Here is a 19,344-nt window from a genome sequence, read left to right as displayed (position 1 = left end):
TGAAGGCAAGAGGATGGATCTCACCCATTCTGATCATTCTGAAGGCAAGAGGATGGGTCTCACCCATTCTGATCACTCTGAGGTCAAGGGGATGGGTCTCATCCATTCTGATTACTCTGAGGCAAGAGTATGGGTCTCATCCATTCTGGCCACTCTGAAGGCAAGAAGATGGGTCTCATCCATTCTGATTACGCTGAGGCAAGAGTATGGGTCTCATCCATTCTGGCCACTCTGAAGGTAAGAGGATGGGTCTAATCCATTCTGATCACTCTGAGGTCAAGGGGATGGGTCTCATCCATTCTGATTAATCTGAGGCAAGAGTATGGGTCTCATCCATTCTGGCCATTCTGAAGGCAAGAAGATGGGTCTCATCCATTAAGATCACTCTGAAGGCAAGAGGATGGGTCTCAACCATTCTGATCACTCTGAAGGCAAGAGGATGGGTCTCGTCTCACCCATTCCGATCATTCTGAAGGCAAGAGGATGGGTCTCATCCATTCTGACCGCTCTGAAGTCAAGAGGATGGGTCTCATCCATTCTGATCACTCTGAAGGCAAGTGGAAGGGTCTCACCCATTCCAATCATTCTGAAGGCAAGAGGATGGGTCTCATCCATTCTGATCACTCTAAAGGCAAGAGGATGGGTCTCACCATTCCAATCATTGTGAAGGCAAGAGGATTGGTCTAATCCATTTTGATCCCTGTGAACACAAGAGGATGGAGCCCGTCCATTGTGTTCACTCTGAAGGCAAGAGGATGGGTCTCACCCATACTGATCGCTCTGAAGGTAAAAGGATGGGTCTCTTCCATTCTGATAACCCTGAAGACAAGAGGATGGGTCTCATCCATTCTGATCACTCTGAAGGCAAGAGGATGGGTTTCACCCATACCGATCGCTCGGAAGGCAAGAAGATGAGTTTCATCAATTTTGATCGCTGTGAAGGCAAGAGGATGGGTCTCACCATTCCGGTCATGGTGAAGGCAAGCGGATGGGTCTCACCCATTTTGATCGCTGTGAACACAAGAGGATGGAGCATATCCGTTCTGATCACTCTGAAGGCAAGAGGATGGGTCTCACCAATTCTGATCACTCTGAAGGCAAGAGGATGGGTCTAATCCATTGTGATCACTCTGAGGGCAAGGGGATGGGTCTCAAACATTCTGAGCACTCTGAAGGCAAGAGGATGGGTCTCATCCATTCTGACCACTCTGAAGGCAAGAGGATGGGTCTCATCCATTCTGATCGCTCTGAAGAAGAGAGCATTGGTCTCATCCATTCTGAGCACTCTGAAGGCAAGAGGATGGGTCTCACCCATTCCAATCATTCTGAAGGCAAGCAGATGGGTCTCATCCATTCTGATCACTCTGAAGGCAAGAGGATGGGTCTCACCATTTCGATCATTGTGAAGGCAAGAGGATGGGTCTCACCCATTTTGATTGCTGTGAACACAAGAGGATGGAGCCCATCCATTGTGATCACTCTGAAGGCAAGAGGATGGTCTCTTCCATTCCGATCGTTCTGAAGGTAAGAGGATGGGTCACACCCATTCTGATCACTCTGAAGGCAAGAGGATGGGTCTCATCCATTCTGATCATTCTGAAGGTCAAGGGGATGGGTCTCATCCATTCTGATTACTCTGAAGGCAAGAAGATGGGTCTCATCCATTACGATCACTCTGAAGGCAAGAGGATGGGTCTCAACCATTCTGATCACTCTGAAGGAAAGAGGATGGGTCTCGTCTCACCCATTCCGATCATTCTGAAGGTAAGAGGATGGGTCTCATCCATTCTGGCCACTCAGAAGGCAAGAGGATGGGTCTCATCCATTCTGAGCACTATGGAGGCTAGAGGATGGGTCTCATCCATTCTGATCGCTCTGAAGGCAAGAGGATGGGTCACACCCATTCTGATCGCTCTGAAGGTAAGAGGATTCTTGCCTCTGTGAGGTCAAGGGGATGGGTCTCATCCATTCTTGTGTCATCTCCGTTACACAGGTGGCGCTTTCCTGAAATGAGCTGATACATTTGTGCAACAAATAAATATATATATATATATTTCTTGCCATTTGTTTAACATTTAGAGATATACGTTCAATGCAGCTTGTTCTAAAGCCACTGAACACAGTCTTTATTTTGCATTTAGTCAATTTCTCACAAAAGTGTTGAACATTTATGCACTTTGTGTCACTGGTGACACAGAAACACTTTTTATCTCTGTGTGGGAAACACTTGGAGTGCTGAAAATTCATCTGTGAACTCACTAGTACCATGCCATTGCAGCCATCTAATTTAAAATAAGAAAACATGTAATAAATCTTTGAGGCTCCAAGGGGGACGAACGCAAAATTTTACCCGACAGAGAGTTCCATGGTATCGGACCGAAAAAGCCATTTGCAAAAAGTTGATTTTCTTTCCTGTGCATATTTTTAACATTTGTAGATATGCATTCAATGCACCTTGTTCTAATTCCCCTGAATAGTCTTGTTTGTGCATTTCTCATAGAGACCCCACACATCATCAGCAGTGCCTGATCGTATGTGAGACTGCCCAATATGGGAAAGCAGCACATGTGATGTACAAACATCACTCAGAAACAAAAGGTGACTCCTGGAAATCCTGACCTTTGACCTGCAAGGACAGCCAGCCAGCCAATCATGACTGGGTGCATTCAGGTTACCAAGGAGGCTAAGGACAGGGAGTTTTGGGAACCTCCCTAGCTACCTGCCCTGCCAGATACACTGGAGCCAGAGGCGGGTTTCAGTACTGAAGCCTGCGAAAGGCAAAGCAAACAAAAGTGTTAAACCTGAGTTGGCATGCAGAGTAAAACCCAAGAAAGACCTCACAAACAAGAAATGGCGAAAAAAGAAGACCGGCCCATTTTGACACAATGGTCCCCAATGGGTGCTACACTGCAGCTGAGGATTCAGCCTGCGGTGGAAAAACACAATGGTAGGAAAATTATACCACTACCACCAGCCCTTTAAAGTAGTGAGGGTAACATAAAAAATGCCCCATTCGGTTTCATTTGTAAAGCTAGCATTAACACACGCATTAACAGAGTTTCACCCTTTGCAATTGGTCTGTTGTTCAACACTTGCGCAGCATCCAAAATGCGCTCCTGCCACCCTTTCAGTTTACCATCACCAGTCTTTCACAACTGTTCTTTCAACAACCCATTCATTCTCTCAATCAATCCTGAAGGCACTCTGTGATAAGGGACGTGGAAGAGCCATTCGATGCCCATTTCCTGACAATAATTCCTAATTAGTTTTCCTTTAAAATGTGACGCATTGTCACTTTGACCTTTTAACGTTACTCTATGGTACGCTGCCACCTGATCTAATCATTTTAATGGTATTCAACTGCGTAGCTCTTTTGCATGGTAATCGTACACGCATACTTACATCCTCTGCTAATTGGCATTGGACCAATGAAATCGGTTTGCTAAATTTGTCCCGGTAATTTACCTCACTTCAACGTACCTTGAATCACATGTGGAATGGATCTCTGTTTCTGATGCTGACCCACTGGACATTGCAAAATCACTGTATTCACTACTTCTAAAGGAACAGTAATTCCCTGATCCTGCCCACTTTATAGTAGCCTTTTCTCCAACATGCCCACTTTTCTGATGTGCCCACTTAGCAATTCCAGATCATCTTCCTCAGACCTTGCGTCCATAGCTCGAAATTTTGGCAAGTTCATCTGCAATAGAATTGAACCAATGTTCCAATGAATCTGTTGCACAATGCACATCCACATGATACACAGTCACTGTACTGTGCATCAATATTTTGGCGATATCTTGCCGCAGTTCTTTTCCCCATAATTCTTCGGCATGAATCTTCCACCCATTCTTCTGCCATGTCGGCAGCCAAACAGCTAGTGCATAAGCCACAGACCACGAGATAGTATGCACGTAACATTGACCAGGATCTTCTTGCTTTAAAGCCTGACAAACTGCAGTACAATTCTGCAAACTGATGCTCTTTCGCTTCCCTGATGTTGTCAGAATTGTCTTCATTTTGGGATTGTACGACTCTGCCTTCCAGTATCGCTCAGTCCTCACATATTAAGCTGAACCATCAGTGATCCAAGCATGTTCAATTTGTTCACTCGTCAAATCTCCATAAGAGACTCCCCATTTTACAGGAGATTCGCAGATTTCTGTATCATCTGGTGGTTCCAAATCAACGAGTGGAACACCAGCACTTTCTGCGCTATTGTATAAAATGCCACGCCTAATGCTGGCACCCTCCTGTTGTAAAGCGCTCCACTGGCCGTGAGCTAGGTTTGCAATGATAATAATAAATATGAATGTCTAGATTGCGGCCTGTCCTTTTAAGGTAGCAGAGCTTGTTATTGAATCATGCATTAAATAATTAATGTGTTAGAAGGCACCGGAGACCAGTCTCTAGTGTGGGTCCGGGATTCAAACCTGCGTTGTTCTGCATTGTCTTGCTTCCAAGACAAATGTGGTGCCCCTGAGCTATCCTCCCAGCCCCAAATGTGTGTATTTTGCTTTTGGTTTTGACTCTTTCATGTTTCTTTGCTGCACTAATATCCAGTGTCTTAGTAATATACGTTAAGTGTTTTCTATTAAGATGGAGGGGTTGTTCTCTGTAACATTGTAACTTTTTTTGTTGACTTTGTGCATTTGTTTTCTAATGATATGGTGCTCATGGTTCTCTTTTGTTTTAGATTATTTTAGTAATGGTCATGTATCTCCCATCCGTCCAGTAGCAAGTGTTGATCAGACCATGTCTGTGATTTGTTTGAGGGTTATCTCAACTCAAGAGATGATTTTAGTGTTTCCATCTTTATGAGTAGCTTTGTTAATCCAGTATTTGCAATTTGCAACCAGATTATTCATGTTTTGTATTAATAAATAATACTTCCAAACTGTGTGTCAATGACAATGATGGTAAGTCCCAGGAGAATCGTGACGGGATTAGTGGTGCAACTGCTGGAAAGCAGCAACCTGGTTATCCTATAGTACCGGACCATGTGACGAGGGTACAGATGAAAGGGCAAGACCATGGGGACAGTATGACAATGGTGAGCAAGAGCGCTGTCAACCCAGAAGAGTATGCTAAGACAACTCTGGGGTCAGTAAGCTTGATAACGGCCCCCGCACCCATCTTATAGATTCCCACTGCTGCCTGGGACTCACTCTAACAATGAATGACATGACCTGCAAATCTTCCTGCCAGTTTGCAGCAAGCTGTGCCAGGCAATGAGTTGCCTGGAAGTGCCCTAGATGTGTGGGCAGAATGGTTTCCAACACTGCAGATCCTTCCAGGATCCTGACTGCTAGATACCAAACCAAAAGGGCTGAATCTGGGCTGACGCCTAAACTAGTGGCAAAGGGGAAGCCCAAGAGGGAAAAGGCATGTCCACTAAACCCAAAACCTCTAGGTATACCTGATGCCCTGCATCTGGTCAGACTCATGCTCCTGTGGGAGAGGATAAAGGGGTTCCAACTGGCCTGGAAGACCGTGACCCTACGCACCGTCATTAACTTCAGAAGGTATTTGCAGAAGGTGGTCTCTCTGTGCTCTAGAGGGGGTGACCATCTTTAGGCAGCTTCAGGAAGCAGGCATGTTCCCAGTTAGAGGGAAAGTCTCTGGGAAACATAGGATCTATCGTGGGGATGGGGTCATGGACTGTGAATCCGTAGGATCTGTTATTGGGGACCACAGAAGGCTGGGGGCGCCATAATCAGCCAGGTCCCTCCCTCCTGATGCACATAGCCCTTGCGGTACCTTTTGCAAGTGACCTTGGGATGAACAAGATGAAGGAATGTCTGGCTCTTTATTTCTCCTGGCTCAAGATGGGGGTTCCAGAACATCATGCCACTAGCCAGGCAAGGTTAGTACTAAGATCAGGGCACTCCTGGTGCTTCTCCCTGTACTGGGAGTACTATCTGAGAGGGTAGGGATTGACTAAGTACCCTTGTACAATCCTACAGTCTCAGGGTTAAGGCAGGTTTTGTACCACCTTCTTTTTCTACAACCAGTAACCCTGGGGAGGAAGGTTAACAAACCTGTCATGAAAGGGATGCCAAACCGCTTTCAGTGTAGGTAACGTGGTGAGAGGGACAAGTCTAAACTCTCAGGCTGGGGTAGTAGGTTCGCCACAGAAGTACAACTAGTCCACATAAAGAACTCTAGAAAATACATTACACAGATAGACTGAAAAATATATCCTTTATTAAAGTAACTCATAATACTATGATATGATAAGATATTTTATTTGTATCGCGCTCATACACACATGTTTCAGAGCGCGACGAGGCAAGGGAGGGGAACAAGGGAGGACAAAACAATGATCTTACTAGGCCCAGTGACATTGAGAACGCGCAAGTGCAGGGGAGAAGGAAGGGGGAAGTGCAAGGGAGAGAGGAAAGGTGGAAAGTGCTGAGCAAGGGATAAAAACAACAGCAACTGGTAGTGCAGCCGGCAGGGGGCAAGTGCAAGGTTTAAAGAACAGACACAGGGTGTTTGATAAGTGCAGGTAAGGGGATTTTAGGGTTACAGATACAGGCCGAAGTGCAGCGGTTATAAGGAGGCAGTGCAGGTGTGTGGCTGGGTGGGCAGAGACCCGGGCCTGAGATCGGAGGGTAGCCAGGTGCACAGAGCCGAAGCAGACAGATCAGCAGGGGAGAGGAAGAGCAAAGGCAGAAGAAAAGAGGAAGGCCTTTGATATCAGCTTTAATAAATACTTTGAGTACTAATTCAAAGTATTAAAAATATATAAGCGTATTATAAAATCAGTAATACCTAAACAAGGACTCTCCGAATCCCAATGTGGGACCTTTAACAAGGGTAAGCACAGAACATAAAAGCGCAGGGAGCCATCAGATCTAAAAAGCAGGTAAGACCCTATGGGCCTCCACCTTGCAGTACAGAGTCCTATAGATCTATCTCACATCTGGTATATGTGGAAGGCCCTGTTACATATAGGTAAGGGAAAGAAGGGGAAACAATGTTACTAAGAGGAAAACACATGCAATAAATCCCTAGGGTTTAACACACTACTCCATATTCATTCCAACTTCAAAGAGCATACAAGGTATTATTGCACAGGTACATATCATAGCGTTATTAACCCATTCCATGGCCTATACTGACGGGTAACGGCCCGGCAGCCCGAGTTAACGGCCCAATCGAAGCGTGGGTGGTTAACGGGGGCTCTGGGATGCTACCCCCGGTGCAGCGCCATTAGCACCCCGGGATACCAAAGCGGTAATTCAGGGTGCTAAAAAAAAGATTTTCATTTCATTCATTGAATGGGATGCTCACGGAATGGAATGAAAATACTTTTCCAAGATGGCCACCATGGTTGTAGAAGGCGGGGCTTCGTACAGAGCCCCTCTCCCATTACCATGGCGGCCGGAAAAGGGAGATGTAGTAAAGCTGCAGCAACGGCGTCGGGTGATGCCACCGCCACAATCAGGTAAGTGGGGTTGGGGAGAGGGGTTGAGATTATTATTTTTTTTGATAAAGGGAAAGGGTGGGTGTCGTAGCAGGCTGGGGAGGCAGCAACGGGTTCCATGGAACATGGGCAGAGCTCGGGATTATCACCCCCAAACCAAGGAACCTGATTGGCCGCGGCCCCCGCCTCAAGTGCTAAAATAATATATTATAGGCAGAGAGAGAGTATGAAACAAATATAAACCCTAACTTAAAGCTTCCAGAAATTAGTAAAACCTTTTAGCGTTTTTACCTGATTAATAAATGTCAAGGGAAACATAATGTCCTTTTTTTCCTCTGCTCAGTGCACTGTAGATCCAGTGACACTGGAACCCAAGGATGAACTGACCCCAGATGCGATACAGTTCTGTCAGCGGTTGGGCAGCCGGGCCACGCGAGTGTCAGAGGTGGTGCGCTCCAAGGACCCTGTGATCTACAAGGCCATCCAGGAAGGCTTGGACCGGGTGAACCAGAGGGCAGTTTCCAGGGCTCAAAGGGTGCAGAAATGGACCATTCTGGAAAAGGATTTCTCCCTGGAAAGTGGAGAGCTGGGTGAGTACGAACGATACCCATTAAAATCTCTCTTGGCGCTTATTGTCTGTAAATGAAAGAACGCAGCTTGTACTGTACTAACATCCTGTGAAGGATTATCCATAATTGCCAGATGCCCAGTGGAAGCGTTGGTTTAACCCCTTAACTGCTGGGCTATTATGCAAGAGGGCACATGTCCAAGCCTGCATCTCTGGAGCCACCAATAACACGGTAAAACTCTTTAAAATCTGCAAGAAACTTGCCAATCCTACCGCAGTCTCCTCCTCTCCTCCCCCTCCCATGCTGTCTGCTCTTCACTGGCCACCCACTTTTCCTCCAAAATTCTGGACATCCTGTCCTCTCAGTCATGTGCTCCTCCCCATCCCCCTTTCTCTCGCCTCCCTTGGCCCCCTATACACTCCTCTTTCTCTCCCATTGCTCCAGCGGAGATCTCTAGAGTTGCCAGCTCTATGAAAGTCACCTGTAAACAGGTGCTCCCCTGTCCCTCCAGAGCCATCAAGGACAACATCGCCTTTCTCGCTCCAGCCTTGTCTGACCTCTGCAACCACTAATTTGCCATTGGCTCCTTCCCTCAACCTGCCTCTTTCCTCCCTTTCGCCCCTTCAACTAATCCAGAATAGGACTGTAAGACCTATCCTTCGCCTCAAGCCCAGGGACCGCATTTCTCCAGGCATAAAATCTCCCGACTGGCTCCCGGTGACCGCAAGGATCACATTCAAGACTCGTTGCATCATCCACAATGCTGTCTGGGGCCTGGGTCCTTTTCATAGCCAGCTTTCCCTCCCTGAATACCTCCCGGCTAGAATCCTTCTGTCTTCTGGGTCCAGCTCTCTGCGGGACAAACGCTTCTCCAAGCAGAGAGTGGGAGGTCGATCGCTTTCCTCGGCTGGCTCCTCCCTTTGGAAGGGACACCCCCCCCTGTAAGCATTGAGCAGGATCTTCTTAAGTTCCGGAAACTTCTCAAAATGTTCCTTTTCTCTGCTTCCTTCCCTTTCCCCCTCCCTGGCTAACTCTCATCTGCTGCTGCGACTGGGGCCTTGTCCCTTCAGCGTCATGCAGGTGACAGACCACCCCCTACCAGTACCCCTAGCATTCTTTGCCAGCACTTTCCCTTGGGCTCCCTTCCCCGGACTAGCCCAAGTTGGTCCTCCCTGTCCACTGCACTCATCCTCCCTCCCCCATTCCCCTAGCACTTGCCGCCTTGGCCCGCCAACACTTGCCCGCCCCCACTCTTAGGGTTACCCCAGTCCTGCCCTTCACCCTCCACCTCTTCCCCCTTGCACTTACCACCTTGTCATGCATTTGCACGGTAGGATTGTCACAAGGCCAATTTAACAGTTTTTGTTGTTCTACTTTTTCGATTCCCATGATGCCCCACCCCTCATCTTGTCTTGTGGTGCCTGGAAACACCTGTGTACAGGCACCATACAAATGTCCAATAAAATAAATAAAATAAAAATAGGATGAACATACGCGTCCTCAGCCACAGGACGTACATAATAATGCTTCATTCATACACAATGTAAATGCATTTTATACTGGTAAATATGTCACAAGAATCATAGGACCTATGTACATGGCTACCCCTTATGTGTCAAATAATACATTGGGCCTCATTACGAGGTTGGAGGTAGCCTTGCCAGTTTTATGGAGGCTACCTGCATACCGTCAAGAAAATCTGGCACCCACGAATGGTCAATTACCAGGGTATCCTGGCCCCGCCAGACCTGGTAATTGCCCTTTTGCGGGTGCCGGTAGATCCCCATTCCCATTTGAGCCCCTGTTCATAACGGTGCCGGTGCTACAGTCTTACTGTGCTCGCAGGGGCCTTTCATTCCGTCAGGTCAGGCCTGACAGAATGAAAGGCACCCGTGAGCACAACTCGGAGTGTGCCGGTCCGGTAACAACGGTACCGGCAAGCATAACTTGAGTGCAGTGTTGTGTCCAAGGGGCTAATAAGCTCTTGATCATGCATAACCCATCCACAACAAAACCAGGAAATTAGAAAAACGTATTTGTTATATAACAGGGTGGCAAACGCCACCCTAAAGATACGATTCATATCGATCTGCATTGACTTTTCCCCAAATTCTTCCTAATAACCTTTGACTAGCTACATAGATTCGGCTGCATTTTTACAAAAAAGCCTGGCACTCGAAGTTTGAGAACTTCCAATGCAGTTCAAAGGTTACTAAGAAAACAAACAAATGCTGTTTTCAACCTACTTCAATCTGTTTTCCCATAGAGAAAAGGTGCTTCCATTGAGCACATGTAGCTTGACAACTGCTGGACGGATTTGCACCAAATGAGAAACAAGTTGGGCATAATGCGTCGCAGAAGTACCTTTTGATGGTTTGCTGTAAATCCGTTTCGTAGGTTTTAAAAAAATCAACAGAAAGGGCTGGTCCCAAAAACATTTGCATATCTCTCCCATGGTGCATTGCAGCAGTGAGTATTTTCAGAAATGAAAATCTGCCTTTTTTTTTATTGATGCAAGCGTTTTTTGTATTAATTTCAGGGAAACCAAGAAAAGAAAGATGATGGGAGGAGGATGGGAGGAGGAACGGCATGACATCATCTTTCATCTCATTCTTAATGTCAATAGTGATGTCATCGATGACATTTGTGATGTCATCTTTGATATCCTGGCTGTTAGTCTTAGCAGTGCACGGTGGTGGCGTGAGTTATGGTTGCTTAGCATACCATAACTGGCGAATTTCAAGGGTTTTTCGGTTTTACTTGGAACCATAACGTCCCTTTAACAATGTTTTTTTACCGAATTGCATAGGTTTTTAGTAGCGCAACTTATCCATAACGTCCCTTTAACAAAGTTTTTTTTACTGAATTGCATAGGTTTTTACTAGCGCAACTTAACCATAACGTCCCTTTAACAAAGTTTTTTTACTGAATTGCATCGGTTTTTAGTAGCGCAACTTAACCATAACGTCCCTTTAACAAAGTTTTTTTACTGAATTGCATCGGTTTTTAGTAGCGCAACTTAACCATAAAATCCCTTTAACAAAGTTTTTTTTACTGAATATACACTTTCATCGTGTGTATTTGGGAATTTTTTACTAGGATTCCCTTACTTTATATACATGTAACATAGAACATACTGAACCCCCCACTAATGATTTTTGAAGGCCACGGACTGTGCGTATGACATTAACACTACCCAAACACTCAGAGGGTATCTGAAATTGTTCTATCATACCATGTAAAAACTGCACAAGTTTAAAAAGCAGCACATAAACACATTATAAGTAATAATAAATAAGCAGTGGAACCTACACGTCTAACACATCAACCATCCATTTAAATACCATATGTAATGAAATGGATTATACCATAACAAAAACCTATACCTCCAACATAATTACCTCATAGAAACTGCAAAGCTAAGCAAATAGTAGACAAACAAAATACAACAAATACAAATTACCAGAAACTAGTAAGTAAACTTCATTTTTCTTATATATTTGTGTACTTTTTGTATGAGGTACAGAACAATTAATGTATTTGTGTTTTTCACACAGAAATGTGCAGTATTTTGGAGTGGCTCGAGGAGAATTTACCGCGTGACGAAATGTGGGAAGATAGCGATAGTAATGGTACACATTTCTCTGCATAAGCAAATAGTCAGTACTTTATGAGTACTTAACATATATATATTTATTTTTAACAGACCATGCAAAAAATTGAAGAAGTTCCACCAAAAGACACAATGCACAAGACCTTGCAACGCATAGAACAGAAAGTGGACATGCTGAAAGATAATTTCAATGGTTTAAAGCAATTTGTGGAGGACCACGTCAAAGGAAAAATTAGATACCACTGTACTACCTTTACCTGTCCCCCCTCTCCATGTCCCAGTGAACTATCCCCAAACCCTCACCAACAAATAAACGTTTCGACGAAACTTCCATCCCTTCATCTCCTCACAACCATCCTCTGCAAACCACTAATACCCCTCTATTTGTTTCAGTTTGTGCTTCCTCCTTTCTTTCTTATTTGCTGTATATGTGCATAATAAAAAAAATGTTATGGTAGTTTTAATGAAATTGATTGTGTCTAATTTTTTTTTTAAAAAACAGTTAAAATGGCCACGGACAGCGCGCCTGTCCGGCCTGTCCGTAATTAACAAAATATGGATGTCCTAATGACAGTACACCTCTCGATAACATTCACAACCAAGATGTAATTGTTCTTAGAACACACCAGCTGTCCGAGATGTCCGTAAATGTACAAAAAGGGGGTGTCCTAAGGACACTATACCTCTCCGTACAGTCCGCAACCAAGATGAAACTATTCTTAGAACACAGCAGCTGTCCTGGATGTCCGAAAATTGACAAATTGGGGGTGTCCTAAGGACACTGTACCTGTCCGTACAGTTTGCAACCAAGATGCAACTGTTTGTAGAACATGCTCGGTGTCCGGGATGTCCGAAGTGAAACAAAATGAAGGTGTCTAAAGGACACTGTACCTGGCCGTACACTGTGCTCACCATCTACGCACATACGCACCAAACCCGTAAGTCATGCGTACATCGCGCCTGTCCGTAACTGTCCGTCTCACTTGTGTCGCACTTTTAATTAGTTTCATGACCCGAACACTGTCCGTAGAACAATCGCGCGCATGCGCACGACCGTTCCTGTGCATTTGTTGTCCTGCGGACACACATTTCCTTCGCGGACGTGTTCACGACGTCATCATTTGACCGCACCCACACTGAGCGTATGCCATAATTTGCACACTTTGCTTCCCCTACATTTGAAAAGAACTTATGCAGACAATCCAAATTATTTTACAGTAAATAATCACCATTTCATATGTCCCAGACAATGGCCCTAGCTTTCCACATATTTTTTGGAACCTTTTGAACGCTTTTGAGTGATCAATATAGTCATGAGGCACACCCCTCCACCCCTATAAACGGCCACACCCCAGAGCTCATCTTCATTGTACTTCTGGCTATTGCAGATGGATTTTTGCTGCCTTTAGTGCTGTAGCAGAGATTACTTCACCAATCCTAATGGCATCCATGGCTGCTGTTGCTACATCAGCCTCAGCACCACCCCTAAACCCTCACCACCACCACCACCTCCCCAAGGGCCAGCAGAGGGGAATATGTGTGAGGATGTAGAGAACGAGGATGAAGAGGATGAAGAGAATGAGGTCGAGGAACTCCCTAGTACCAGCACTTGCCGGGAGTTGTGCGTGTGGCGGTTGTTTACCGTTCATGGTAACGTATCGAAACCACGTGCGAACAATGTCACCTGTAACCAGTGCAATTTGGTGCTGAGTCATGGGAGACGTGGTTTGTACAGCTTTGGTACGACATCCATGAAGCGACACCTAATTTCGTTCCACGGTGCGGACATTCGCATAGTTGTACCATGTAAAGAACGTAGTAGGTTGAGTTCCTCTGCAGCATCCTCCATTTCCGATCCTCTCACCACACGAGACACTCCTGTGGGAGAGCGCATCCCTCCAGCTGCTTCACAGGCCATTTGCGATGCTGTTGACCCTTACCTTTCGAGGGTCACAATATTGTATATGTACTGCGACGCAGTACTCTGCAGGGGGGAGAGTCTTCAAAGTGCTTTCGAGACTACGGTCACAGAGCACCAGAAGAGCTGTTACCTACCTAAATAAGGCCCACCCTACATCTTCCTCTCTCCACCTGCCATTTCTTATCCCCGTGGTTGGTGTCCCTTCCTTACCCTCCTTTCCCTTCCTCTCCTATTGTGTCGGGTGTAGAAAAAGCCAAAGAAATATATAAAACGACAAAAAAATTTCTAAAAAAGGCTTTTTTCAGAGCCGCCTTTCTCAGTTTAAAAATAGAACTATCAAGTAAATGGTGCAGGCCCCTGTGCATTTTTTTAAAAGTCTGTGGACAGTCCGAGGACAGATAGAAATTTGGGGTGCAACCCTAGCAAAACCAATGCACTTTTATCTGGGAGTAATTGGTGGCTCTGAAAAGAGCCTTTTGGTGGTGTTTTGTGAGTTTGAAAAACTTGGATTCGTCAACTTGAAATGCAAAATAGATGACTATACTTCCAAAAAAGGTTGCAATGCATTTTTTAAATTTCAAATAAAAATCTGATTTCCAGCATATGTAAGATGGACTCCATCTCTGCGAAAAATGAATGTGCTGCGAAACATAATGTTTTCATTGTGGAAGGAAGACATGCCAGCATCTCTTAGAAAGGCACAAACAGCCTTATTGGCATTGCGCCTCGCTTTCTCCAATTGTGGACCAAATGAAGAACGCAGCCACATGTGTCTTTGCGCAATACGAGAAAAAATTATTTGGCAATTTGGAAACATGTCCATGACCTTCTCAAGTCCTTCCTTCATTGCAAATTGCAAAGAAATTCCAGACACATGTCCTAAACTGTTCCCTCCACAACAAATTATATAATTATGTCAGGATGACGCTCTGTAAAGTAGCACAGAGAGGTACCAAGTCCAGCCACTTCATTCCACACACTCCATGCCAGTACACTTCCACATGAGGGAATCCAAGATCTACAGATATACCACAACCTTCTGCATGCACCTTCAACCAATGTATCCACGAGTCTCCCAAAATCCAGATAATCTGTTTTCGAGCACACACAGCCATAGCTGTCTGTTCTCCTCTCAGGAAAAAGACGTCCTCACTAAATCTCTCCACACACAACACACCCACTAAACTTTACTGACCAATCCCTAGCTCTGCTCATTCTCATTTGCATGCCTCTCCACCCCAGAATCCTTGTATGTAATACGTGCTGTCCGCAGACTACCGCCATGGCCGCAGACATGTAGAAGATCTGAGCGTGGCGAATGTACATTTAAATAGTGTTCCCCATTTCCCTTTTAAGGTGGGCTCTGAAAAGAGCCGTTTTTTTTGCAGATGCCTGACAGACACCTGTTATTTAGTATTTTTTGGGGGGGGGTTTCCTCTTAGTTTACTCCTAAAATCTTCACATAACCTGTTCCAAAGCAACCCTTACATTCCAAAAGAACATGGCATTTCCCAAAAAAGATAAAGAAACACCATCTGCTTCAAAATAAGCCGCATTACTCGAAAATATGTTCTCGTGGCTATAGAAAAACATACCAGCTCTTAGCATGAAAGCATGCATGCCTCGATTGATTGAACACCTAGCAATGCTTTGATCAGGACAAAAAACAGAACTGTTGTCCCATTTTGCTGTAGGAAGTAATCCAGAAAAAAATTACTTTTGCATTTGGAAGGATGTTAATTACTGCTTGAACCAACAGTTCCAAATCTCCCAACAAAGTAGGGGAACTCACGTAGCCCAAATGGAAAGCACCATAGTGCAAAACTACCACATGGGGACTGTTCATCCCATGCATATCTCTGCAAACTTGGAGAATTGCCTCTACATTGCAGTCAGTCGCAGCGCTCCACACCACCTCCACTCCTCTAACATCGAAATGGTTTGCCACATGCCTGCATTGAGAATAGTGCTGTAAACCATGGACAAACATATCTCCGAGCACCAACACCCTGACTGTCTCCACCTCTGCCATCTTCACTACACACACTCTCTTTCTACACAAAGCAACAACGTCAACATCTGATTGGCTGATCCCTAAAGTCCCCTTTCCATGATGGATTTGCTGTAAAACCCTGTATGTGGCACGCCCTACCCGCGGACTGGCGCGGTGTCCGCGCGGCACGTAACTCTTAGCCAGCCCTTCTACCCTTTCCACATCACTTGCGAATCCATTCCCTCATTGGACACAGCTAGGCAGTCACACAACCATCCACCAATCACATCTAAGACCTCTACATCTAACTACATCATCAGAGTTCCGCACTTCAAATGTACTGTTGATCACTCTGAATACAAGTCTCATATCATTGGAAAGCACCTACTACAAAAACTACTGTGCAAGTCTCGAAGATTTCTACTTACAGCTCCATGCATATCCACATGCATGATTACAAAGTACAGGTATGCATATTTTATTCAGAGTACATGTACAACTCTTATGATTCCATATAAACCAAGTACTGCCACTAAATCTGCATAGCCAATACATACATGCCAACGCGCCTGCTTTAAGCACGACACTCCCGTTTTTTCATTAAAAAAATCACAGTACTTTTTACTATCTCCCGAAAAACCTATACATGCCAACCCTCCCAATTTACGCGCGAAACTCGATTTTTCCTAAAAAATTTCACAATTCTTTAGTGTCTCCCGCCTAAATTAATGCTAATCTCAATGCGATCGTATGAGAAAAATAAACGTTCCCGATTGCTGTGGTGAAATCTCTCTCTCAGGTGCTCCCGATTGTTCGCATGTCAAGTTATAATATGAAATTATTCAAATTTTCCCATCTACTATAATGAACTATCACTTCCAAACCTCTCTGCTATCTACAACACAGCTGCAAAAAAACAAGGGAATTTCATGAACTTAAAATTCTACTCATTTGAGAAGCAGGTTGAACTAACATACTGAAAATAACATATAAAGGCTGCACATAGTCAAATGAAATCCATGCATACACTATGTTCAGATATCAAACGAGAATACTACCACGAAAACATAAAAATCAACGTGTACATTAACATCAGTGCTATAAACACACAAAATTACTAACTTCTTTCTTTTACAATTGCAGTGAAGACCACTCTCCTGAAAACCAACAGCATCTAAACTACAAACAACGTATCCAAAGAAACCTGCTCATTCCACAGAAGAAAATAAGTACAATACTACCTTTATATTCTTACTGTTCCTCAAAGAGACTGTGTGGTTCATTCATGTAATTTACGCACCAAAAAAAACCATCGATTTCTGAACCATTCTGCCCACAAATCCCCATTTATTAAACAGAGATCAACAGGCAGAATGGCACACAAATCCCCGTTTTTTTTAACACAAATAACATATTCAAACCTTAGAATCTTAGTACTACAAAACAAAGAACTGTTTTAATTTTATACCATTACATTTACTATTAATGCTTCTCCTCACCACTAGCTCACGTTCTACTCTCATCTGAACCACAGTGTAGTAACACACAGAACAATATCCTTCCCAACTCATTGTAACTGCCCAATGCACGCACATTCACACATCACCACAAACATCTTCCCTCATACACACATGCACACAGCACCCATACATTGTAAAACAGACCAACCCATAACTTGTTTTTTTTCAACAGACCCCAAAGAATACCTACCAAAAAAAGTCTGTAGAAAGCAACGCAGAAATAGAGCAAATGAAAATAAAAGTGTAAAAAATAAGCATCCATCTCTACCAGAGATTGTACAAAACATTCAAACAAAACAGCTAATGCAGTCATTTAGTGAAACAAAATAAGCTTCAACTACAGAAACTTTGCCTCCTCTATCAAAATGTGAAACAAAACAGAAAATGCTTAACAAGAATTCAGCTACCACTACTGCTAACCCTGCTCCTATAAATCCTCATAGACTAGCAATTAACCATACTAAAAAAAAGTATTTTAGCAAAAATGTTCCGCCACAGAGTCCTTAAGAATCTAATAAGAACAGGAGCGAAATCATCCACAACCCTTAAAACCTACTGTAGAAAATTAATCCTAGAAGCTCTCATAGACAGTGCAATCCTTCTCAAAAGGAAGTTATTTATTTCAGTTTTAAACAGGATGAAACCACTAACAAAACTGAGTACTAAACTACAAAAAAAACTTCTCATTAAACGGAATGTCAACAAAAATAACTTTTTAAATATCTGTGGAGGTGAATGGAGTCACACCAAGACCACAGAACCATATTTTAATGAAGAAGCATACAAACAAAAGCAAACAAACACAATTGCCATCCATAGCAGTGGGCGAGGATATGAAAAAATTAATAATACCATTATGGAACAAGAAACACTGCTTACAAAAATATCCCCAGAAAACTCAGAATGACCTCTCCATTCGACTGAACCAGAACGTCCAGTATACAAATGGCCGTGCACGTCAATGTTTAACATTCCCAAAAAAATCTTTCAAATCTTTACACCAGTTCCTCAATCAGTATGTGAAAGGTAAAGACAAAATCAAAATGAAAGTGCTGCAAAATATGGATACCTGTCCAGTGCGCAAATTCCCAGGACTACAAGGACATTCATATGCCTGGATTTCAGGACCTATTTGCAAAAGCACCTTCATTGATATCAAAATGATATCAACACATCATTCAATTGTAAGAAATCTAGTGTATAAACTGTACTATGCTAAAATTGCTGCTTTATGACTAGCCAATTTAAATAACACTCTTCTGCATGGTACACCCAAATACCTACAAAAAGAAATCAACCGTATCCAGAGAAAATATTTTGGAAGTGAAAGCCACTTACAAAATGCAATACTTTAGAACAGACTAGCAACAATTCTGCACATGTCAACCTTCTATTACACACATTCAAAAAAGAAATACTAAAATTTAAAAGTACATCCGCTGAAGTACCAAACCATGTGTGTGTGTGTTGCCAAAGAACTTTTTACAAAAGTAACACAAAAACTATAGACGTAACATTCAAAATAGAAGACAATGAAGATTCCAAATGGTTTGAATTAGCTCTCTACCTTTTAGCAGAAAACACATACGAAATAAGTGAACCCTTAATATTTTGCAGTTACTGCACTACAAAACTTGAGAACAACCAAACTCATTCACGTGCTATCACAAATAACTTGGAATTATTTCCACTACCAAAGCCCCTGCAACAACTCAATTTGTATGAGAACATCATAATTCAAACAGTACACCCATTTCAAGCAATAATACGCCTTCAACCAAAAAGAGCAAAATTACCTCCCTCAGAATTGGTGAAAGGCATTCGTGGCAAAGTAGTTTATTTACCATTAGATCTGACAGAAAATGCGCACACTCTAGGAGTGCAACGTCCAATAGAGCAATCTTTAATTGTTTTAGTAAATGGTGTACCAACAAAAGACAAATAAATTTGGCAACAACTCGTGGACTTACATAAAGTTAGACAAGCCTTGCAATATCTGAAAAACAATAATGAATACTGCAAAGAAATACATATTGAAGAAAGCTTAAGGGAAACAACTGAAATAATTCAAGAGTCAGCAGAAACTTGTCAATTTGAACTTCTGGATCCTGCTGCAGTATCCAATCTTTTGGACCATTATACAATTCATCCATTGCACTCTAATGACAGCATAGATGATGCACTAGAAACTTACCAAATGCAACAAACCAAAGGTTTGGGAAAAATGTCTAGAAGCTCATGCTTTTCCTCTACTATTTCTACTGGCAAAGGAGGAAGATACGATGATAGACCC

General features: G+C 43.5%; 1 protein-coding gene across 1 annotated transcript in view; it reads left to right on the top strand.

Annotated features, from left to right (window-relative positions):
- LOC138510696 (long-chain-fatty-acid--CoA ligase ACSBG2-like) overlaps positions 1-19,344 on the top strand; it is a 225,245-nt gene that overhangs the window by 189,845 nt on the left and 16,056 nt on the right. Inside the window, exon 11 of the mRNA XM_069626467.1 lies at positions 7,779-8,025. Within this exon, the coding sequence (XP_069482568.1) occupies positions 7,779-8,025 (247 nt within the window). The remainder of the gene's footprint in view (positions 1-7,778; positions 8,026-19,344) is intronic.

The sequence above is a fragment of the Ambystoma mexicanum genome, chromosome 6p (assembly GCF_040938575.1).
Source record: "Ambystoma mexicanum isolate Mex_15411 chromosome 6p, UKY_AmexF1_1, whole genome shotgun sequence".
In the NCBI taxonomy this organism is placed as follows: Eukaryota; Metazoa; Chordata; class Amphibia; order Caudata; family Ambystomatidae; genus Ambystoma; species Ambystoma mexicanum.
The sequence above is the reverse complement of the archived record's forward strand: the minus strand, read 5'-3'. Positions and strand labels throughout refer to the sequence as shown.